Here is a 25,435-nt window from a genome sequence, read left to right as displayed (position 1 = left end):
TGGAAGAGCTCAAAAAGGATTTTGAAAATCAAGTTAGAGAGGTGGAGGAAAAATTGGGAAGACAAATGAGAGAGATGCAAGAAAATCATGAAAAGTAGGTCAACACCTTGCTAAAGGAGACCCCAAAAAATGCTGAAGAAAATAACACCTTTAAAAACAGGCTAACTCAATTGGCAAAAGAGGTTCAAAAAGCCAATGAGGAGAAGAATGCTTTCAAAAGCAGAATTAGCCAAATGGGAAAGGAGGTTCAAAAGCTCACTGAAGAAAATAGTTCTTTCAAAATTAGAATGGAACAGATGGAAGCTAATGACTTTATGAGAAACCAAGAAATCACAGAACAAAACCAAAAGAATGAAAAAATGGAAGATAGTGTGAAATATCTCATTGGAAAAACAACTGACCTGGAAAATAGATCCAGGAGAGACAATTTAAAAATTATGGGACTACCTGAAAGCCTTGATCAAAAAAAGAGCCTAGACATCATCTTTCATGAAATTATCAAGGAAAACTGTCCTGATATTCCAGAACCAGGGGGCAAAATAAATATTGAAAGAATCCACTGATCACCTCCTGAAAGAGATCCAAAAAAAGAAACTCCTAGGAACATTATGGCCAAATTCCAGAGTTCCCAGGTCAAGGAGAAAATATTGCAAGCAACTAGAAAGAAACAATTCGAGTATTGTGGAAATACAATTAGGATAACACAAGATCTAGCAGCTTCTACATTAAGGGATCGAAGGGCATGGAATATGATATTCCAGAAGTCAAAGGAACTAGGACTAAAACCAAGAATCACCTACCCAGCAAAACTGAGTATAATACTTCAGGGGAAAAAATGGTCTTTCAATGAAATCAAGGACTTTCAAGCATTCTTGATGAAAAGACCAGAGTTGAAGAGAAAATTTGACTTTCAAACACAAGAATGAAGAGAAGCATGAAAAGGTAAACAGTAAAGAGAAATCATAACAGACTTACTAAAGTTGAACTGTTTACATTCCTACATGGAAAGACAATATTTGTAACTCTTGAAACTGGGTAGTTGGTGGGATTGCACAAACACACACACACACACACACACACATAGAGAGAGACAGAGAGACAGAGAGTACAGGGTGAGTCGAATAGGATGGAATCATATCTTAAAAAAATGAAATTAAGGGATGAGAGAGAAATATATTAGGAGAAGAAAGGGAGAAATGGAATGGGACAAATCATCTCTCATAAAAGAGGCAAGTAAAAGACTTTTCAGTGGAGGGAAAAAGGGGGGAGGTGAGAGAAAAAACATGAAGCTTACTCTCATCACATTCAACTAATGGAAGGAATAAAATGCACACTCACTTTGGTATGAAAACCTATCTTACAATACAGGAAAGTGGGGAAGAAGGGGTTAAGTAGGGTGGGGGGGATGATGGAAGGCAGGGCAATGGGAGGAGGGAGCAATTTGAAGTCAACACTCTTGGGGAGGGACAGGATCAAAAGAGAGAATAGAAGCAATGGGGGGCAGGATAGGATGGAAGGAAATATAGTTAGTCTTACACAACACGACTATTACAGAAGTCATTTGCAAAACTACACATATATGGCCTATATTGAATTGCTTGCTTTCCCAAAGGGAATGGGTGGGGAGGGAGGGAGGAAGAGAAATTGGAACTCAAAGTTTTAGGAACAACTGTTGAGAATTGTTCTTACATACGACTAGGAAATGAGAAACACAGGTAATGGGGTACAGAAATTTATCTTGCCCTACAGGACAAAAAGAGAAGATGGGGATAAGAGAAGGGAGGGATGTTATAAGGGAGGGCAGATTGGTGATAGGGGCAATTAGAATGCTCGACGTTTTGGAGTAGGGGGAGGGGAGAGATGAGGAGAAAATTTGGAAGTCAAAATTTTATGGAAATGAATGTTGAAAACAAATAAATAAAAAAAAATCTCTTTGGTATATAGATCTGGTAATGGTACTGCTGGGTCAAAGCGCATACACAATTTTGTGGACCTTTGGGCATAATTCCAAATTGCTCTCCAGAATGGTTGGATCAGTTTACAACTCCATCAACAATGCATCAGTGTCTCACTTTTCCCACATCCCCTCCAACATTTGTCATTTTCCTTTCTGTCATATTAGCCAATTTTGTAGGTGTAAGGTGGTACCTCAGAGCTGTTTTAATTTGCATTTCTCTAATCAATAATGATTTAGAGTATTTTTATGTGACTATATTGAAAGCTTTGATTTCTTCATCTGAACACTATTTATTCATATCCTTGGACCATTTGTCAATTGTGGAAAGTAGTTTTATAAATGTGACTCAGTTGTTTATATTTGAGAAAGAGATCTTTATCAGAGATGCTTGCTATAAAATTTTCCCTCAGATTGCTGCTTTCCTTCTAACATTGTTGTCATTTTAAAAATTATTTTTTTATTCTGAACTGTAAAACATCATCAAACATAAACATTAACATTTTCATCTACACAGAACAGAAAAAAGGATTGTTCATGAAATTATGAATTTCTACTACCTACATCTTCCATTTTATGTATTCAACACGGCACTTTCTTTTTCCCACTTAATACTATTTTATTTTTTCCAATTACATGTAATGATAGTTTTCAACATTCACTTTCATAAGATTTTGAGTTCTAAATGTTTTTCTTCTTTCCTCCCTCCCCTTTCCCTTCCCCAAGACAGCAAACAATCTGATATAGGCTACACATAGGTACAGTCACATTTCCATTTTAGTCATGTAGTGAAATAAGAATCAGAACAAAAGAGAAAAACCACAAGAAAGAAAAAAAGAGAGAAAATAGTATATTTTGATCTGCATTCAATTCCATGGTTCTTTCTTTGGATGTGGATAGCATTTTTTATCATGAGTCTTTTGAAACTGTCTTAGATCACTATATTGCTGAAAAAAGCTACGTCTATCAACATGTCACTTTCAAAACTATCCTTACTTGTTTCTTTCTGAACTTTCCTCTGTTCTCTTATGTGCATTTCTTTTAAAAATGCTACAATGACCCTCTTTTCTTTCTTTCATAACTAAGATTACTGTGGAGCTCAAGATGTCCGTGTCTCCCTTCTGATCAGGAAGAGGGTGTAGTAGAAATCCTCTCAGATCGCTTCTATCCCTGCCTACAGGGCTGGCTCCCCTAGATCCTTCTGAAGGCCCTTCTCCTGGGGGACAGTCAGAGAAGAGGTGTAGCCAGAGCTTCCAGAATGTACTTTCACTGTCCACCAGCAGTTACATTGATAATGAAAATTAAAGTCATAATGGAAGTATGGAATTTACTCAGTTGCTAGTAAGAATAAAAATGAAATAAGTACCCATTCAACTCAGTCTGCCTCTCTAGGTAGTTCCTTTGACCACTAAGCTAAGCATGGGGTTCTAGCTTATATTCATGGAAACGCAGAACTCCTCAGAACTGCCTACTTGACACACCCAGCTAGGGGTTAAAGTCATATTTTAGCAAGACGAAGGCGAATGATTTTTTTATCTGAATGAGTCGAACTTAACAAAAATATGACTGCAACAGTGAGATAGATATATAGAAAAGAGGTCCAAATGTTCATATGGATGTTCCATATGGAACAGGAAGAAGAGAGATGTCTCTCAGCTACTTAGCTTCACAGTCAATGGGAAAAAGTCCACTTAGGGCATGCTTTTATCCCACTCTCTTAGTTGCTATCCTCGTTGTCTCGTGGACACTGTCGTTGGCTGCTCTTTTGGGGGAGCCTTCATCCTACTGCGCCACTTTCCTTGGATATTTCTTGGCATTATTTCATCATCAGCTTCAAGTTTTTCCTCACTCTAAGAGGGGAGGAGAAAAAGAAAACAACATTTCCCAAAGTGCTTTGTCATCATTTACAACATTTGTTAAAAAAAAAAACATTTGTACCGCTATCAGGTCCCACTGCCTACCCTATTCCACTTATTAGCACCCTCCCCTTCTTGAATCTACTTGGTACTTCTTTACTTGTGTATGCATCTAATTTCCTCTGCATCCCCCCACAGGAAGCAAGCTTTTTGAGGGCAGGCAAAGTTTGTTTTTGTCCTGGTATCTCCAGTGCTTAGCACAGTACCTGGAGACGATAGGATCAATGCGTATCTGTTCATTCAGATTGAAGTGCGTGTAATTGCACGAAGGGCAGTAAACAATAAGAGTGGGGCTGCTTGCTAGTGAAGTACTGGTACATTAGAATGTCAAGCTCCTGAAAGGTAAAGACTGTGGTTTTCTTTGTATCTCCTGTGCTGTGCTTAGTAAGTGCTTAATAAATGTTGATTGTCTTTAAAAAAAAATAATAAGTTTTATTTCCTTTCAGAAACTAAAATAGGGTGAACTTGTTTCCAAGATGTCTGGGTAGAAAAGGGAGGGAGGAGAAAGGGAAGAGAAGGGAGAAAGCATTAATTAAATGTCTATTATGTGACAGGTACTGTGCTAAGCTTTACAAATGATCCTCACAACAACCCTGGGAAGTAAGTGACTGACACAGCTAGTAAGTGTCTGAGGCTGGATTTGAATGCAGGTCTTCCTGACTTTAGGTCCAGAAATCTAGAGAGGAACTAGGTAGAAGTATGAGTGCTGGCAGAACACCTGACAGATGTCTTCAGGTATTCAAAAAGGCACTCCTACAGAAGAAGGGTTAGATTTTTTTCCTCTGCTTGGTCGCAAAGAGCAGAGATAGTAGAAATGAGGGGAAGTTAAGAGGCCAGTTTAGGCTGTGGAAGGTAAAGGAAAACTTTCTAACAACAGAAGAGGGAAGGGGTTGCCTCAGGAGGCTGTGGGTTCCAAGGAGGCTTGGATGATTACTTTGGAGTTATGTTGTAGAGGAGATGCTTTTTTTCTGGTATGGGTGAAATTTTGGGATTCAGATAAACTATCCAAGCCCTCGGGGTTTATGGGAGAACAGCAAAAGAGTTCTAGCAGGAAACCAATCAAGGACCTATATATCCTTGGGCTCCTAGATTTAAAACTGAAAGAGACCTCAGACGTCAGTTAGTCTAATCCCCTCATTTTACAGGGGAGAAAACTGAGACCCACAAAGATAAAGTGATTTGCCCAAGACAATTTAAGTAGCAAGTATCTCAGCTAGAATTTGAACTCAGGTTCACTGTGCCTGTCTTCTCTTCCATTGTACCTCGAGATCAAGAATAGAGAGAGAAGCAGGCAAACAGGAACCAGAATTGGAGGTGAAAGGATGAGACTTCCCTATGAGCTCAGAGCATATGGGAGCACATCATGGATGAGGCCAAAGGGGCAACAGAGAGAGCAGTATTGGATTGGAGGTTTTACTTCTTCTGTGGGGCAGTAGCCCATCCAAAACCAGTGTCCTCTGGGATGAGGGGGCTCTGTTTTCCCAAAATAGGGGGCTCATTCTCATCACCAAAAACAAAGGCATATCCATGAACCTCCAGCATCCACAGCATTGATTCAGGAGCAGACCTGGAGACTTTAGTTTCAGGAGTGAACTGGTCTTTGGGTAGAGGGCTGAGTGGATTTGGATCCCTGTTGGGCGCTGAAAAACCCTAAGCTCATCTGTCTGGGATAACCCATCAGTAGACAAATCTCCAATACAGTCTTCTTACCTTTAGAATCAAATGTAACCTTCTCTGTTTGGTGTTTAAAACCCTTCACAGACTGGTTCCAGCCCATCTTGTTTTGTTACTGTTCCTTGTCTCATCTGCCATCTTTATAATTCATGCCTGGAATACACTCACTCCTGACCTTCTTCTCTCTGAATCTCTTCCTTCAAAGCTCAGGTACAATGCCCACCCCTGAGGAGGTCCCTAGCATCCAGCACCTCCCTTCCCCAACAAAACCACATCATATTTATTCTAGTAACTACCACCATGTAAACAGGTAGTCTCCTTCTCCAGAATATAAATTTCCTTGAGGACAGGGACTGTTCATGTCTATCTTTGGCTCTATCCCCAGTGCCTAGCACAGTTTCCAGCACATAGTTAACACTTAATAAATGCTTATTGATTGATTTGTTGACCCTTCCAGGATGGGGGAATTAGTTCTGAGTGAGGTTCTAAGCACAACAGCACCCATGGCAAGCTTGACCAGAAAGTGTCCACTGAAAGTTTCTGCCTTCTCCTTCCTTCTTCTCAGTATGGGAGTTAGAGGAGAGAAGGAATAACTTCAAACAGTAGAACCCCAAATTGCCTCAGCAAGCATGGGAATTGGAAGGTGGGCCCAAGTATGCTGGTTGTGCTCCGTCAAGGTACCACATAACACATTCCTATTCCTTTGTCTGTCTGGTGCCTAGAGATAAAGATTAGATAAAAGGTTAGAATATCATGTGCTAAACTGGCTTCCTTTGCCTTGCACACAATATTCCATCCCTCATCTCCCCAGCTTTGCATGGGACAATCTCCGTGCCTGGGAGGTATGCCTTCTTTATCTACACTTATTAGAATCCTTATGTAAGGCCTTTCAAGATCTCTCCAGCTGTCAGAAGTCCTCCTCCCCCCAAAATAGTTCCTTGTATATACTTTGTATGTTCTGTATTCACTTATGCATAAATACGTTGTTTCTCCCATAGAATGCAAACCCTCTGAGGGTAGCAACTCTCTCATATTTGCTATTTCCAGTGCCTACCACTGGTACCAGGCACATAACACACTCTTAATAAATGTTTGTTGAATGAATGCTTGATAAGTTGTGATGACCTACCAGGTATAAACACTTTGTGAGCACTCCTGTCTTTGGGATGCAACGGTAAACATCTTCACCTCTGCTGAGACAGCATTGACTTTTGCACTCTTTATGACTAGAGCAGACCTCTCCCTCCATCTACAAGAACACATGCATTGAATTCTTGTCCCACAGAGGAGCTCCGCTCCCTCCCCCTCTGTTCTTAAAGTTCTCTCCCCACCCTATAGTCCCCCAAAACTAGAGCGAGTGACAAGATGAAGGGTTGAGGTGAACCTGGGTTTCTCTTCTTTCTAAGTGCCCCCCTAAGTGAAAAGTTTTAGACCTACCTTTCTCCAGGGTATACACTGCAGGAAAAATGTCCTTGGGGCACAAGATGGAGTGAGGGTAAAGTCGGTGGGAACGCAACAGTTGCTAAGGCACTCATTGTGGTGATTACAGGTTTGTCCAATAGCCTAAAGGAAAAGATAGGCTAGGTGTTCACACGCACCCCAACTTTGATTATCCCAGTCAATTTATTGTTTTTTATCCCAAACAATTTATACCTGAGCAAGGAAAATGGCTTAGCCGTTCAGTCCCTTGACCCAGCACTTCCTCTACTGATTGTGTTTCATGATATCAAAAAAGATTGTAGAGAAGAATTGGCATGTATAAAAGAAAGCTGAATCAGTAGCACAGCACATACAGTATTTATGCCAAACATTTTTGCTGGGTAATTGCACTATACAAGAGAATCAGGGCACATAAACAAACAATTAAAAACCATCAATCAGCGTGTCAATCAATCAGCAAGCATTCATTAAGATCTATTACTATTTGCCAGGCACTGTGCTAAGCCATGGAGATACAAAAAAAAAAAAAAGGCAAAAGCACAGTTCCTGACCCTGAGGAGCTTACATTCTAAAGGGGAAGATTATATGAAAATAACCATACATATACAAGATAGAGAAATGGAAGGTGATCTCAGGAGGAAATCATGAGAGCTTTCCAGATAAAAAATATTGATCTATTATACATCACCAGCTGCACTAAAGTAGTGTTTCTTCTTTTACCAGACCTTGTGTTTCTGCACCATGAAGGTGAACCTTTCCCTTTTTCTCTACTCCACTTCAAATTGTTTAGATATATATCCTCCCCACTGATATCAATCATGAGAAAGTGTCCCTTCTCTCTACCAAGGCAAGTAACTCTATATTGATTCCATCTTCTCCAAACAGATTGTCCCCACTATCAACCTCACTTTCTCTATAGCCTTCAATTTTTCCATGTCTACTGGTTGCTTCCCCACTGCCTATAACCATGCTCAGGCATCCCTCATCCTAAAAATAAAACAAAAGCCCTTACTTGATTCTTTTATCCCCAGTAACTCTCTATCTCCCATCCCTTTTGTGACTAACCTCCTTGAGAAGGTCATCTCCAATCCAGTTCCTTCCCTCTCACTTTCTTAACTCTCTGAAGGCTGATTTCTGCTCTCCTCATTCAACCAAATCCTCTCTCTCCAAAGTTACCAATGATCTTGTAATTTTAAATCCAATGTCCTTCTCTTAATCCTCATCCTTCTTGACTTCTCTGCTGCCTCTGATACTGATCTTCACCCTCTTCTCCTTTATACTTTTTTCTCTTTAGGTTTTCATGACATGATATGTTCTCTTCTTTCTTATCTGACCCGTCCTCATTCTCTGGTTTCATCCTCCTCAATGTCATTTCCAACCACTGTTGGTGCCCCCAAGGCTTTGTTCTGAGACTCTCTTCTTTTCTCCATCCAAACTATCTTATTTGGTGATCTCATCAGCTCTCATGGGTTTCAACTATCATCTCTATGAAGGTAAAATCCAGATCTATATTCCAGCTTTAATCTTTCTCCTCAGTTCCAGTCCTTCATCACCAGTTAGTTACCTTTTGAATGAGTTGAACTGAATATCCCAGGAACACCTCAAACTTAACATATCAAAAATAGAACTCATTATCTTTTCCCACAAACCCTTCCATTTTTCCACTTTCTCTTTCACTGTCAAGGGTACCACCATTCTCTCAGGTGTCATCCTCAATTCTCCACTCATATTGATTCCATATATCCCATCTATTGTCAAATCTTGTCATTTCTACCATTTCTTCCATATATCCCTTTCTTTCCACTCAGACAACTATTACCCTATTACAGTTGTCTGAATTATTACAGTAGACTCTCATTGGTCTCTCTGCCTCATGTCCACTCCAATCCATCCACCTCACTCAGTTGCTAAAACTAAATTCCTAATGTGCAGATCTGACAATGTCACCTTCCCTATTCAGTAGACTCCATACCTCCCTATCATTTGAAAGTATTGAAGCCATGGACAAAAGACGATGCTGCCATCATCAGAGAATAAGTGAGGGAAATATGGTTCCTCCCCTTCCCCACTCCCCAGCACAGATAATGAGGAAGCTCCTTATTCATACCAGATTTGTGACTTTGGCAATAGGGGTGTTGGGGTGGGGGAGAACTTTCTCAATGAAGATTCTCTATAACTGATGGTGTTATAGAGGTGAAAAGGTAAATAGGTAAGTGATGTGCCAGGAGGTGGCTGAGAAAGCTCTTCATGACCCTGAGGCCATCCCCTCTGCTCATTACACCACTGGCTCCCCTCCTTAGTCAACAAGTGGTCAGCTCCCAAAGCAAAAAGCAGCATAGGCTAGTGGGAGTATTCTCACCTGTCCTACTCAGTTGTCTTCAAGGGAAGGGACTTTTGTGGCTGGGAAGAGTCTGATTGTTGTGTTTGTTGTGGTTGTATTTGTCCTTTGTTTTCAAAGAGGACCATGACATCAGGAAGATGATGGTGACTTGCATTTGGCTTGGATTTGAGTGAGGAAGGGCTGTGCAGGATCACCAACCTCACTTTCTCCTCCTGAGCCATCTGGGTCTAGTGGCCAGATACTCATCAGCATGACTGGAGATGGCCCAGGATGCAGTGGGAGATCCTGGCTCTCTGACACAGTGTGGTGGGCTGGCAAAGACACTGAGCTTGAAGTCAGGAGAATCTTGGGTTCAAACCTTAATTTACAAGTTGTGACCCTGGGACTCACTTAACCTTGCTAAGTTTCAACATCCTCATCTGTCAAATGGGGATTTTAAGACCTATAATGCTTAGCTCACAAGGCCTTGTGAAGGTCAGATGAGATGTTTATAAAGGGGTTTCGAAATTCTCAAAGCACTCTATCAATATCATTCACCATTATCAATGGGGAGTGGGGAGAGTCCTGCGATTTCCATTGATATAGGAAGGTCCCACCCAGTGAGGAGATTCTTCCATCAATGAAGAGAGGTCAGTGCCTTCACCACAAATTACAACCATAAGACAGTGGCCTGGGGCAAAGATGTCAAACCAGGACATGCCCCCAAGCACAGCTAAAGCAAATTAAAATGTAATTGAGAGGGATACCTAGGTGTCACAGTGGATAGAGCACCAGCCCTGGAGTCAGAAAGACCTGAGTTCAAATTTGACCTTAGACACTTACTAGCTGTGTGGCCCTGGGCAAGTCACTTAGCCCCAATTGCCTCCCCCAAAAAATATAATTGAGAAGTATTTAACAAATTAAATAAAACACAATAGAACTTAGATATTAGATAATGGGGAATATGTGGTTCTCTAAGTGCAGGGATCCTTAGTTTAATGGCCCTGGTCCTGAATTTGACACCACTGTCTTAGACACCAACAAGTTAAGTGATTTACATTGCCAGTATATGTAGGAAGGAGGATTTGAGCCCAGGTCTCCCTGGCTCCAAGGCTAGCTCTCTATCCACTACAGCCATGCTGTCTCTCCATTATTAATAATCAATAACTCTTTTGCACACATATAACCTATATCGGATTGCTTACTGTCTCAGGGAGGAGGAGAGGAAGGAAGGGAGGGATAGAATTTGGAATTCAAAACATTTTTTAAATGTTAAAGATTGTTTTAACTTGTAATTGGGGGAAATGAAATATTGTTTAAAATAATCAATAGCTTTTCTTAAAAATAAAAGGGAAACAGGAGAAATGATCTGGATTCCCCCTCCCTGTCCTCCACCTTGCTCTCTAGGTAATGGAGAAAGCAGCAGTAATAGGCTGCCTGAAGATGAAGCCCTCTCTCCTTCTCCTTCCCCTAGCAGCTGTTGCCTTTTACCTACCCAGAGATAAAGCCATGACCCACCTTCCTCCAGGGATTGCACTCCATGAAAAATGTTTTCTTGGTACAAAACTTCTGATTTTTCCCATTAGTGATGCAACACTCGTTGCTGCATTCCAGGTGTGTGTGGCAAATCTCCCCAATTTTCTGTAGAGACAAAGGAATGTGGGTTCTGATTAGCTGGCACAGATCCTGATGTGGATGAATGGATGCCAGTGAGCATGTTAGGGGCTGGGGCTGGTAAGGGATGGAGTTGGTCTGTCATGTAGAGACCAATGTTGCTAAGATCAGAGTGGTCTGTCATCCAAGTGAAGTTCATTTCTTATTTCTTATTTCTTATTTCTTATTTCCCCAGCACTGCCTCTGTTGGCTATAAGTCATTTCTACTTTGGTACCCATTGAGTGGTGATGGTCCCAACATATTAGGGGGTGAGGGTGATTTTGTCCCATGTTAATATAGGGCTCAGTGTTTATAATGTCAGCGGTTGGTTGTTGTCCTTTGTTCTCAGAGAGGACCAAAATAACACTGCTAGACTAGAGTCAAGTTTCCATAATGTGTCCAACTGTGGCTGATTAGACCAAAACAAGCTTGGAATGCTCTACCACAGGTCGGGCACAAATAGTCTCTGTGAACATTTGGGGTGGATACTTTGTGCATCCTGAGTTTCCTTTGAGCTGTTTCAATTCTGCTTTGCTCACAGAGTACAGCACCTTCTCTGATGTGGGCATGGCATGCTGTGCAGTCTTGTGCCAGTGTCTCCCATGTCACACAATCAATTCCAAAGTTCTTGAGAGAGACCTGGAGAGTGTCCTTGTATCACTTCATCTGACCACCATGAGAATGCTTGTCCTGTGTAACTTCTCCTTAAAATAGTCTTTTTGGCAAGCATATGTTTTGTATTCAAACAACATGGTTAGCCCATTGAAGTTGTGTTCTCTGAAGCAGAGTTTGAATGCTTTGCAGTTTAGTTTGAGTAAGGACCTTAGTGTTTGGTACCTTATCCTGGCAGGTGATCTTCAGAATCTTCCTAAGACAATGCAAATGGAAGCAATTCAGTTTCCTGGCATATAATGTCTGTAATATCAGCAGTATGCCTTGACTCAATCCCTCTGTTTTTATAATGATGTGATATTCTGAAAGGGTAAACTTTTTTTCTATAACAGTATAGTAACTCATTTTCCTACATTAAAATCTAATAAACCTCCTCATTATCCTTCTTAAGCTCAGTCCACAGAAACTAAGTCATAAAAATTTCTTCTACAACTATTTAACTTCTAACTAATAGAAGGGATCCCAGGAGACTGGAACTAGTGATGTGGTCTGTTGTACAGCCTCCCTTAGCTGCTCTAATGCATATCATTATTTTGGGCCCCACTTAAAGTAATTTAATGTTCTCTTTGCCTCATAAAGTGAGACTAACATCATACTCAAACGTAGAATAAGGCTTCTCCAGAAGTCAAATAATACTACTGAATTTTGTATCTCTTTGATCTATTGGGGGATTTAGAGCTAAATTTTTTTCTGCTACTAGTTGAAGAATCAATATTCCCTCCTAGTATCATCACTGGGAATTTAACTGATGATTGCCCTTTCTGTAGTTTCTGCAGGGCAGCTGACCATTGCATCTTGGGCAGTTAATGTTCTGTAAATTCCCTTACTTCCTGTTCATTTCCAAATATTGGGGAAGGCTCTATTAATGGGTTTGGTCTCAGCATTAAATTTCCTGTAAGCCACTGAAATTCTCCATTTGCTTGCCTTCTTTTCTGACCCAGAGGGGAATCATCTGAACTAATTGTTTTCTTAATTATCCCTTCCTGTTTCAAATCTTTCAAGAATTCATTTATTTCCTTATCTCTTCCTTCAATTCTATGCTGAGAGATATTAACAACTTGCTTGGGGATAGAGGAATGAGACTATCAGATCCCATCAGACTTTTTCTCCCAATAATTAAATGCTGATTTTCAGATTCTGACAAAGGGCAAAGTTTTTACTTAATCCATGCATTCCAATGATTGTTTTTTTCCTGAGCCTGCAATACACAGCTAGTAAGTGTCTGAGGTCAGATTTGAACTCAAAAGATGAATCTTCCTCACTCCAGGCTAGGCCCTCTGTGCACTATGCTGCCACCTGGGTGCCCTATTTAAATCACAGTTCTCTTCTAATAGGACCTCATTAATTTTGTGACCTATCTTGTCCCTGGTCCTAATTCCCAGGATTGCCTTGGTTCCTATTCTTTTGATCTCTAAAGGCATTATTACCCTTGTTTGGTTTCCTGTTCTACAGGGAAAGAGCATATTTCTGAGCTAGCATCCTCACTTGATCTCAGAGATGTAATGGATATATTCTACAGTCTTGGGTCCTCCCAAGAAGGAAGGTTACGATGATCTAAACAATGTTACCTTATTCTCAATGCACTTCACTAGTCCTGTCTTTCTATATCCTGGGTCAAATCCAGATATATCCATTCCACCAGAATTTCCCATAGACTATTGCCTCCTCCAAGCACGAAAAATCCAATGCAAGAGAATCTCTTCCGCTAATCCTCTACCTTGTTTTAATATAGTTTTAATGGTTTGGACCAGTCCTTCATCCTTACTAATCATCTTAAAATTTTGTTGGGTTTTTTTTTTTAGATCATTGTGATCTAACCTAATGGACACGGCACTTGATTGATAGACTAAATAACCAGGTGGCATCTGATTCGTCATTTTTTAAAACATAGTCTTCACAGATTTTGCCCAGATCAATTCTATTAGAGGCTCTAGTTTCTGATCTAGTAATTATTTCCTCTTCATCCTTAAAAATACTGAAGGTTGGTAAAGAACATGAGACCTGGCTGTGGGGGCCAGCCACAGCAGTTCCTGTTCCAGATGGTGCTGCCGGGTGCAGGTGGTGAGACCCAGGTCGCGAAGGACTTGGTTCTCTGGGGTCGCTGTTGGGGAGAACCTCTCACCTTCCCTGCAACCTTAGCTGTTAGTACCTCAGGAACTCCAGCCCACCCCTTTCCAGTGTAAACACACACCACTGGCTGTCCCACCCAACCATCTTTTGAACCACAGCCGCCCCTGGGGTGGCCTGCAGGTGGTGGCCACCCAAGAAGCCTCCCTGTGCTGCCTGCATGGAAGGGGAGCCATGGGCCACCTGTGACAGATTGTTCCTACTGGGCCTGAGCCCTCCCACGAAGTCCCTGTGAGCCAGGTCGATGTTTACAGAGGACAAATAAATTCTTTTGCTACTAAGCCTTCAGCAATTATGGTAATATCCTGGAAGAAAGCCCTTCTGATACTTATAACATCCCAGGGACCATCCTTCGTGAATAGAACTGAGGAGGAGAAAGTACCTGAAGGATGCATTCTCTTGTATGTGATTCAGGGTCAGATTTAAGCTGGAAATTACAGCTATTTGAAACTAAATCATGAAGGGAAAATAGTTCTTCCAATGAAAAGTTTAAAAGATGATGCAGATTTGTATGCATCTGATACCACCCTTCATCCAAGTTTTGATGAGTATGAATTACAGTCTGTAACTTGTGGCCAGGATGTTGTTTTCATGTCTGGACACTTCCAGCACCTTGTGGGAAGAGGTATCTATGGATATCCATCTCACCTTGAGAATGAATTTGAAATGAAAGTATATTATGATAGAATAATTGTGGAATATCCATTTGGTGAAGCAACTTATGCTACAGATGGCAAAGCTACAAGCCAAAAGCAGACTTATACACCAGAAGATACATCTCAAGATGAAGAATCCATTGTTTGGACAATAATGATTGGTATTTTGAAACTAATACTTGAGGTTCTTTTTTAATATCATTGGACAGACATACACTGGAATACAGTATTCTTAACCTGTGAAGTAGATTGTGATTTGCTGTAAACATTGTTACTTTTCATATGTTTCAGGAAATAGGGTTTTGGTTAGCTTTTTATGGTGGTTGGGTGGGGGAAAAAGCCGTATTTAGTTTTGCATTGTCATTCCCACCCAAATAAGAGCAGCAAACACAAGATTTGTCATTTTCTTTAAAGAAAGAAGAGTTCGTATATCTGGAAAATATACAATTAAAAATGCTTATACTTACAAAAAACCCACAAGATCTACCATGGATCATCCATATTCTAGTATCCCCAGGTAGCACATCACTTGACCCACTATCAAGTCACTTTGCCTTCTCCTTGCTGTTCTGGTTTCCCATTACCTGTGGGCTACCTGATATAATGCCTCTAATGAAAAAACAAGTCATCTGTTCTTTACTTTTATAATTTCTTAGCTTATTTTCTATTTTTATAGGGAGAGATATACTTTTCCTATAAAATTTGGTCTACTTTTTTCTCATTTTTAAAGCAGGAAATCCTCAGCATTCTGCAGGGCAGTATTTTTAAATTTTCTTTCCAGTAGTTTTGACTTTAACAGTTACAAGGCCTCTGAAGCTAGTCTGGTATATTTGTCACCTGCACTGTCTTGGAGTACTCCCTCAGATCTGCCTTCCAACACTGCAGTTACTTCCAAGGCTCTGCCTTTTCTCTGTTCCACCCATGGACGTAAGTTTAGTAGAATGCTATCACTTAAAAAATAACAAACAACTTTTTCTTAAGATTTAACAATTCAATTCTTAGCTTGAAATAAGGCTTCATTCATCTCCTGCATGGGTATTCCTTAAACAGGATACCATTTCAAGAATGGAGAAGTATAGGTATCATGATGACCCTGGTTAAGAGGAAAATAACAGAAACCAATCTTTGGCCTGACTTCTCCCTTTCCTTTCTGTCCTAACAGGACATTTTTGCCTTTGTTTTGTTTTCTTTGTTTTTGTTTTGCCAGCATTCCATCCTAAACACCAAATGTAACTCATAGCATGTGAGGAACTGGCTTACCATTCTATATGCTGACTAGAGAGAAGATAAAATTCAATCAGACTTCTACTCACTCATACCTGAAATCACTCTTAATTAATCATGTAATTATCTATTCAACAAAATACATATATCAATGAGAGCCACAAATATTTTTAACGATAATGCAATGGCACATTTCGGTGACATTCTGAAAAACTGTCAAAAACAAGTGTTATATTAGATAGATTCCTAGTCAGAAGTGAACAGAAAAAAAAATCAGTGAGTCAGACCAGGAAAGTGATTCTAAAAAACAAATGAAGGCAGTAGTGTTAGTCTTAACTTTTAGTGAAAGTAGCATAAGAGAGAGCACTTTCAACACTGAAATTCCCAATGTTCTCATAGAAGGAGCTTCTCCTTCCAAGCAATAAGCCTTCCTCCTCCTCCTCCCTCTCACCAGCCACGATTCTTCTCAAAGGTAAACTACAGGTTAATTTATTTTATTTTCAGTTTATATCTTGTACTAATCATTGCTGTTGTATTTCAGGTGCATTAGGGACAAAAAACTTACTTAAAATTATAAATAATTATTTTTATATTAATTTTTTGGGATGTGGTACCAATCATCTGACTTTACATTATTTCCTATGGGAAAATTCACTTTGCAACATGAACACACATAACGAACAGAATCTCGGAACAAATGAAATTCATAAATCTAGGTTCTACTATACTTCAATCTAAGTACTTACCTCATTCCTGAAACAAACAAACAAACAAACAACAAAAACAAACCAGCCTACATTACAACTTCTAACAAAATAGAGTTGCTCATGCTATTAACATACTTATTCCTACTACATGCATCATCACCTCTTGACCGAACTCCTGCAAAAACTTCCTATTTGGTTTATCTGCTTCCAGTCTATCTAATCCATTGTCCATTCAGAGTTGTCAAAGTGATATTCCTAAAGCACAGGTTGGGTCATGTTACTCCCCTCCTCAAAAAGTTTCACATCGCCTTTAGAATAAAATACTAAAATGTCAAGACTATCACAATCTGGCTAGAGCCTATCTTTCTAGGTTGGTTACACATCACTCCCCCACCCCCAACTCTATCCCTTAGCCAACTTGCTGGTCCTTACCTGTGACATTGTTTCTTCCACTTCTTTTGCAGAGGTTGTCTCTTAAGTCTGGGATGGTTTTGCTCCTCACCTCTATCTCCTTAGCTTTCTTCCAGACTGAGTTCAAATGTCACCATCTACAAGAAGCCTTTTTCCCCTTCCACCAATTTTTAGTGATCCTTCTGAAATTATATCTCTTCATCTCTGCTTGAGAGAATCTGTCTCTCATTTCCTTCAAAGTATAATTCGGGTAACAAGCAGCTCCCATCTAATAGTAACTTATTAAGCTTTTCAGATCTTCTATGGAATTCTGAGGGAGTTTCTCCTCAAGCTATAGATATCAAAATAAAGTCAGATTTCCAGATCACATGAACAACAAAATAGAGGACTGATTATTTTCTCTGACCCCCAAGACTTCTCAGATCTCTCTAAAATAGAAGTTATGCACCGAAGATAAAGCTACTTAAGCCATCTTCATGATGTAGAACTCTCTGGAATCCAAAAGAAGGTACACTGCATATATTTTTGGACTTTTTCCAATATATTGATCACTTTTGTTAATTTTTTTCTTATTTTTATTTTAAAATATTTTTGTTAAATAAGATGACTTTCTGGAAAAGGGAGAGCAAAGTATACTAGTGGAAACATTGGTGAGGTTAAAAAAAACAACAAAAGATATCTATAATTTTTTAGAGTTTGTGGTATCATGGAGACTGACCTTTTTTTTTAATAAATGGGAAATACCAGTGAGCCTCAGGAGCCACAGTGATAAGCAGTGGAAGCACACTCTGAGAGAGAATTTTTGTCAGAGTTATGTGGTTGTGGCCATGATTTGTCCGCTGACCCCTGAAGGATGTCAAATATGTATTTGTAGGGGCAGGGTGCAGGGGATGAGTAAGCCAGAAAGAGAGTGTGGGTGCCGTATCACTGACCATGTAGGTAAGCCAGTACCACAGCTGGACTACACAATGGGAGCTCATCTGGGATTTATGGGGGTGCCCTTTTCATTAACAGGGACCCACTAAAGAGATTTTCTACTTGGGAATCTTTGGCTATCTTAGTTTGACAGAGAACAATTTTTAAAATTTAAAAGCATTCCAAAAATTTAATATTTTTTAAAGTTTTCAAAGAAATAAAATTTTTTTAATAGTTTTCCTATGTGTTTTTTCTTTATAAGTCTAAATAGTTCCTGTTATATAAATTTTATTATTTGAATATTTAAGCATTAATGTCTGTTGATTTACTTGCACTTATTAAGTATAGAGACTAACATAAGTAATGGTGATTTTGTATTTCTAGAGTACTGGTGCTTTGCGATATAAATAGACTCACACAGAACCTTGGTTAAAGGAATACCAGCTGACCTGAGAAATAAAGATATTGAGGTCATTTTATGAGATGGGAACCTCAGAAGAAAGGGTAAAGGATATTTCCATTCCAATATATTCGCTGTTCTTTCTGAGCTGGGAACTGGACCCAGAGAAGGGAAGGGGAGGCTCCATCCAGGGCATTCCCCACATCAATTATGAGTTTCAGGGAGAAATGGGGCAATTTTTGGATTGAATGAAACCCCTTAAAGGAGTTCAGGAGCAATATCACTCTCACCTTGTGAAATTTCATGGACCCTTGGGATAGAAGGAGAGACATCAGTAGAAGCTCCAAGATACCTGCTTTTGTGAATGGACCCAGCAGCATCCCTGGAAGAAAATGAATATTAGAGCTGGTCTGATAGGGGATGGATCACCTAATACATTCATTTCTTTCCTGCTACTCAACACTGGATAAGTTTGTTTTTCAAATGTGTATGAAAATTCCCTTTTATTTCCTAAAATCATTTCCCATACATTGGTTATCTCCCATGAGATGCCTTCCAAGTCCTCAGAGCTTTCAGGACATGACTGCCTCCATTCTGTATCATCTCCTATGCCTCTGATTAAATCAGTTCCTGGTAGTTGCCATCTCTGTCCCCTTCTCTTCTGGCCTCATTCTCTTACCTTTGTTTTCTGAGCTGAGAAGTAGGGTAGAGACTTTTTTTTGTCTTTGTGTCTACAGTGCCTGGCACATGATAAACACTAAATAATAATAATAAATATTTAAATGCCAAGCTCTATGTTAGGTCCTGCAGACACAAAACCCCAAATGAAACATTCCCTGCCCTCCACATATTTATATTCTGTGGTGGATAGAGGGGAATCCTGTACACAAAGAAGTCAGCATAAATAACATGGAAAAGAAATCAGTGGGTAAGAAGGTAGGCTTCACCACTGGAGTCATGAGCTGAGCTCTGAAGGAAGCCAGAGAGTCTAAGAGCCAGAGGGGAAGAGAGAGGATATTCTGGTCATTGAAGACACTCTGCAAAGGCCTGGTGATGGAAGAGAGAGTGGAATGTATGAAGACTGGCCAGTAGACCACTTTGGCTAGTGCGTAGAGTGCATTAAGGGGAATGATGTGTAATCTGCTTGAAAGAATAGACTGGAGCCAGTCCTTGAGGGGCTTCCAATATCAAGAAGAGGTCATATTTTATCCTAGAGACATGCGGAAGCCACTGGAACTTTTCAAGCAGGAAAATGACATGTTCAGAATTATACAATAGGAATGTCACTTTGGCTGTTGTGGAGGGATTTAATGAATGGAGGTGAGCTGAATTATTCCTCTATTTCAGGCTCCGTAGATCTCTATCCACCCCCTTTATTCACTATTGTTCATCCAAAATGAATGTGTGCACATACAGAGAAACTCAGAATAAAAATCAGTCACAAGCTATTCTCTCAACTTGGAGGGTGAGGCAGGGACAGAGAAGCCTGTTCCTTCACATGGTGGGGAACCTGTAGCCTCTAGGTCACATGTGACATTCTGGGTCCTTGGGTGCAGCTTTTTGATTGAATCCAAGTTTTATAGAACAAGTTCTTTTATTAAGAGAATTTGTTCTGTGAAGCTTGGATTCAGTCAAAGGGCCACACTTGAGGACCTAGAGGGCCACAAGGTAGCCTTGAGGCTGCAGGCTCCTCACCCTTGTCTAGGACATGGCAATTTCCCTTTCCTAATTTTTATTTTTGGTGCTTTGCAGAGCCTTCTGGGCCAAATGAGCAACAAGGTGAAGCCATCGTCTCTGATCCCCACGACCTCTCAGACCTCTCCAAAACCAAAATTCTGTGTTACAGATAAAGCAACTTCAGTTGTCCCCATGGTCTAGGACACCCAAAATCCTGAAGAAGGAAGAAAAACAAATCTGAATGTTTTTATTTATGCAGTTGTTTCTCTTGGCTAGAAATTCTAGTTGCATAGGGATGCTCCAAAGTCACGTGCCTGTGGCTTTAAACTACAATAAAAAATGGCAGCTCAGTTTGGAAAGTTATCGATACTGTTAGAGGAGGCAGATTCTGAAATTGATAGCATTAAAATGCCACCAGAGTATCTAGGTGGCTCCATAGTGCACAGAACACCAGATACCTACTAGCTAAGGGACTCTGGGCAAGTCACTTAACCCTGTTTGCTTGCCTCAGTTTTCTCATCTGTAAAATGAGCTGGAGAAGGAAATGACAAACCATTCCATTACCTTTGCCAAGAAAACCCCAAATGGGGTCATGAAGAGTAACACACAACGGAAACAACTGTCACCTATGAAGTGGGCAATGTTGGAAGGCTTAGTGGATTCAGAAATTTAACTTACAGCTACCATTATAATCTGCCTGAGGGCTAGCATCTCAGCTTCATCAGAACATAAAGCAGTTTCATAAGGCTGATAATGAGGCATCTCATGTTTTGCCTCTGCACAGACTGTTCAACCAACCACTCCTGAGACTATCTGTTAGTAGAATGGGAAGGTTTGGGCCAGTTCCATTCTCTCCAAAGGCACTGTATTGTTGCCCCTTACCCATTCCCTTCCATACTGCCATTTTAGAGGTGAGCTCATCTCATTCACAGTCAGAGTTAGGATTGCTAATTGTATACTTTCCTCCTTCATGTCCCCATACTTCTCTGTGACTTCCCCTTCACAAAGAAGAAAGAATGTGATCAAAACTAGCGATCTGTAATTAAAGTCATCTGGTTCCACTCTACTGTCCCTCCTCAGGCCCCATCCACTGGTTCTCACACTTTCTTACATTTGAATCCTCTCTTTACCATCCAACTGAAATGTGTTTTGTGTGTGACTATTTCCTCCCCAACTCTATCCTTAAATCTATTTCCTTTTCCTATTATCTTCACCTTTTTTCTTTGTTGAGTGTAATGTATTGCTGCTCCAAACTCTGTACACACACACACACACACACATACACACCCAGGAGCACACAGGCACTTGAACAAAGTGTTCAATTCTCCTTTGTCAGTTTCTGATAAGAGTCAGGTTCATGTGATACCTGCTTCCCCCACCTCTTTCCTAATAATCTTAAGCAAGAAAGCATTCTGGGAGGGAACCACCCAAGTAACCAATAAAACTGGGAGAACCATCAGAGCCAGCAGAGACTCAACCAGTAACCAGAGCCAGTAGCAGCTACAACCGGGTCACAGGAGGAGTCCTTGCAGCTGAATGACCTGTGTGATCTGGCACAGTTACAGACTGACCCATCAGCCAAGACTCCACATTCTGCAAGGATCCAGCCCGGCTGAGGAAAGGGAATGACTCATCCATTGCCTGGGCCTTGTACCAAAGCAAACTTGGTGCAGCCTGTCCTTCTGGGGTTTCCCAGGGAATAATCATCCCAAGGTTGTGGGCTTGCATTTTTGAAACAATAGTTCACAAGCTCCCACCAGTGTATTTATCTGTAATAGTCTGCCGGAAGATACAATTAGCTCAAAGCAAAGGCATTTATTGAGATGGTATCACAAGAATGGTAGCTACAAAATATTCATCCTCATAAACTTGGGATTTATTTTCCCAAGTGGGACACTTTCCCACAAATACACACAGTGTCAGTGTGAAGAATGGACAATCAGAGGACATTAGTAGAAAGGCACACATACCTACATACACACAGACACAGACACACACACACACAGAACATATATGACTAAGACAACTCATCTTCCTAGCACCCTAAGGTGCTTTCTCTTCTCATGGTGTCTGGCTCCCTTGGTTGGTATGTGTCTACTGGGCAGGTTGCTCAGCTGGGTTGCTATGTGCTATTTCACTCCTCTCCAAAACTCAACTAGACTCCTCAGGGTTAGTTTTCTCTCAACTCTGAAAATGGACTGGTATAGCCAGCCATCTCTTTATTTCCCGCTGAGCTATACTGCTCTCAACTTTGTCATTATGTCCCCACACCAGATACTTTCCCCCTCCTTCTCTTTTAGCTCTCTTTTTTGTGTTATTCCTGCATTCGATTATAAGCAACTTGAGGGCTTTTTTTTGTATCACCAGAGCTTAGGACAGTAACAGGCACATGGTAGGTGTTTAATAAATGTTTATTGACTGACCAAATAACTGTAAGAGCCTGCCTGACTTGCACCACTGTTAGATACCATTACCAATGCAGTGGGGAAGGGGAAAACATCCCCTCCCCATGCACTACCCCATCTACAGAAGAAGTACAAGGCAAAAGGTAAACATCAATTCCTTCTTAAGAGTTGGTTCCTTCCCCTGTAACTGATTCTTTTCTCTACTGCTAGACAGAACACACCTGGCTCTTTAGTTTGAAGAGCTTGCTGGCTTTTTAAGGTGTAGCTAACTCCTCAGTCATCCAATGGCTAAGCTGGCTGCCCTAGAATTCCATCAAGTTGAATAAAGGAACTTTTTACTTCCTTAAAAATATAAATATTTCTTCACATTTCCTCTAAAGTCTTTATAACTCATTGCATCTATCTGTGTCCTTTCCTTCATATCCTATAATTTTATCAATTAGGCTAGAAGAAATTCAGTTCACCAGGGGGTTTATCAGTCAATCCTTCTGCTACACTCACGTATTGTTTCCTCTAGCTAGATTACAATGTCTTCAAGGACAAGGACTGTTTCATTCTTGTCACAGTATCCACAGCGTGTAGTATAGTACCTGGTACATAGTGGGTAATTAACAACAAATGTTTGATGGTTTTTACACTCAGAAAAAGCATTGAATATTTACCTCCATGGTTTCATCTATTACAGAACCCCTGTATAACTTTAACAAATGCATAGTCAACAGTCTTGTTGGAGAAGAATCTTCAAAGCTGTATTTTCTATTAAAGAGCAAGATACTTTTTAAAATGCAATATCTATTTCCAACCTTTCTAAAAAAAATCAAGATAGACTTCTAGGTCATGTGACCTACAAGTTGAGGAATTAGTCCCTTTTCACAGATACCTTGAACTTTCTAAATGAAGAAGAGGAGGAGGGGGAGAAGGAGGAAAAGGAAAAAGAGGAGGAGGAAGAGGAGAATGGAGGAAGAGGAGGAAAGAGAAAGAGGAGGAGAATTATGTGCCATATTGCACAGCTGAACCTATAAGACAAAAAAGAGAGAATGCCAATAAGATAAAATACTTATGAAATAACAGGGGAAACTCTGATCCTCATTCAACATACTTCTCTCCCCAACCAGCCTCCAGCCACTCTTAGCTAATCTTAGCCTTACAACTGATACCATGCTCTTGTTTCTGATTCAAAGGCTCTACTGGAACCCCTTACCTCAACTCCTACCTAAATAAAGCAAGAGGTGACAGGTTAAAATTATGTTGTCCTGTGATGGAAACCTGATCCTAGGTGAGAGATCCCAAAGGTTTCAAAGACTCTACCCAGGATACTCTTCTTACCTTTCCTCCACCCCATAAAAAGCAACAGATGCTTATTTAAACTAGATGGTAGGAAAAAAGGAGGGGGATCAATGGGGAGATTGAGGTAAGGAGCCAGCATACATAGCTGTGCCAGGCTTGAAGGAGAGGAGACTGAAACCTTGTTAGTGTCATTCCTTTTCCCTCTCTACCCTGGCACTGAGGGCATGGACATGGGCCAGTGAGCATTATATTCCTCAGCAAAGAGGTTGAGGAACTCTGGAAGGCCAGCATTGGCAGCATTCCCACCAGTAATGGGGGAGAAGCCAGAAAGTGAGTAACAGGAGATATGAAAAAAATAAGCTAAAGCACCAAAAACGTCAAGGGGAAAATTCTCATGAAAAGCTCAGAGCACAAATAAATAAATCAGCAGAGATGATCCTAAAATCAGAAGTAGAGACAAATAGTAAATTTTCAAAAAGAATATTGAGTCTTCTTAATTAAATACTATAAGACAAAGGAGAGCAAGCCTATGCCTGATGATATACAGAATCCAAGGGTTCTCAAGAGAATATAGAACCACAACAAGAAACTCTAAATTGTTTAAGGGAGAGATGAATTCCTAAAATCAGAAATTAGGGCAACTAGGTGACACAGTGGATAGAGTGCTAGACCTGGAGTCAGAAAGTCTCATATTCCTGAAGTCAAATCTGGCCTTGGACACTTACTTGCTAGGTGACCCTGGGTAAGTCACTTAACCCTGTTTGCCTCAGTTCCTCATCTGTAAAATGAGCTGGAGAAGGAAATGGCAAACCACTGCAGTATCTCTGCCAAGAAAACCCCAAATGGGGTCACAAAGAGTCAGCTATGACTGGAAATGGTTGAACAACAAACAATAACAACAAAAATATGAAATTAGGAATGAATATAGGTCAGCACCTAGAGCTCCCAATGCAGAATTTGAAAACTCAATTAGGAGATTAGAAAAAATGTGAACCCACAACAGAAAATTTCTCTAAAGACATGGAATGAGGCTGGGAGACAAGCTGATGGAGTAAGTAGGAAATCACTGTCATTTTCCCTTATTGAACTCTGGGGTAAAAAAAAAATACAGACAGAAAAAAGCATCCCAGGAAAAATCTGGGAACAATGGAGCCAGCAGAAAGACAGAGTAGAGCAGTCTTCTAGCCTGGGAATCTCGGAGGATCTATAAGAAAGGTCCATCTCGCTAGGGTAAAAGGGGAACACAGTCCAGGACAGGAAATGCCCCAGAAAGCCAGTAACAAGCCCCACCTCAGAAAACCAGCAGGAGATTCTGATCCCCAGGGTGGTGGAGCAGGCAAAAGTCAATACCAGGACTCCCCAACATGCAGCTCAGAGAACCACCATGTGCACCAGTGCAGCCCCAGGGGGGTAGGCATCCTCCAACTGCCAGACCCTCACATGCCTCAGCACAACCCAGTGTTGGCAGGAGGCCTTCAGTGTCCAGACCCTGATGTGTCTCAGTGTAGCCCCAGGGAATGCAGAAAAACCCCACCTGGCCTCAGCACATGCCAGACACCACAAAGACCCCAACTCAGCATCAGGTGAAGTGCCAGACTTCTACATCCTCCAGCTGCCAGCACACAAAGCCAGTGACAGGCTCCTTGGTCCCCAGCACAGAAAGCTTGGAACAGTGCCTCAGAAGCAGAACTCAACTTTAAAAGCCAAGAAATAGGCAAACACCATAAGCAAAAATGAACACTGACCATAGACAGTTTCTATGAGGACAGGGAAGACCAAAATACAAACTCAGAAGAGGACAACAGTGTCAATATACCTACATCTAAAACCTTAAAGGGGAACATGAGTTAAACTCAAGCCCCAAAAATCTTGGAAGAGTTCAAGAAGGATTTTAAAAGTCAAATAAGAGAGATAAAGGAAAAAATTGGGAAAAGAAATGAGAGGTATGCAAGAAAGAGTCAACAGCTTGGAAAAGGAAGGACAAAAACTGACTGAA

The 25,435-nt window shown here is 40.6% G+C and overlaps 1 protein-coding gene and 1 pseudogene across 3 annotated transcripts in view; one reads left to right on the top strand and one right to left on the bottom strand.

The window, feature by feature from the left end:
- Positions 1-2,791: 2,791 nt before the first annotated feature.
- The window catches only part of LRCOL1 (leucine rich colipase like 1), a 38,832-nt gene continuing 16,188 nt past the window's right edge, over positions 2,792-25,435 (bottom strand). For all 3 annotated transcript variants that reach the window (XM_072600827.1, XM_072600825.1, XM_072600826.1), the window contains 5 exons: positions 18,361-18,452; positions 10,823-10,945; positions 6,982-7,107; positions 6,674-6,793; positions 2,792-3,804 (listed from right to left, as the gene is read on the bottom strand). In XM_072600827.1, the coding sequence (XP_072456928.1) occupies positions 3,679-3,804; positions 6,674-6,793; positions 6,982-7,107; positions 10,823-10,945; positions 18,361-18,450 (585 nt within the window). In that variant the 5' untranslated portion in view covers positions 18,451-18,452 and the 3' untranslated portion in view covers positions 2,792-3,678. The remainder of the gene's footprint in view (positions 3,805-6,673; positions 6,794-6,981; positions 7,108-10,822; positions 10,946-18,360; positions 18,453-25,435) is intronic.
- On the top strand, positions 14,028-14,617 carry LOC140499430 (UPF0669 protein C6orf120 homolog; annotated as a pseudogene).

The sequence above is a fragment of the Notamacropus eugenii genome, chromosome 4 (assembly GCF_028372415.1).
Source record: "Notamacropus eugenii isolate mMacEug1 chromosome 4, mMacEug1.pri_v2, whole genome shotgun sequence".
NCBI lineage: Eukaryota > Metazoa > Chordata > Mammalia > Diprotodontia > Macropodidae > Notamacropus > Notamacropus eugenii.
Note: the sequence above shows the minus strand (reverse complement) of the source record. Positions and strands in the feature narration are given on the sequence as shown.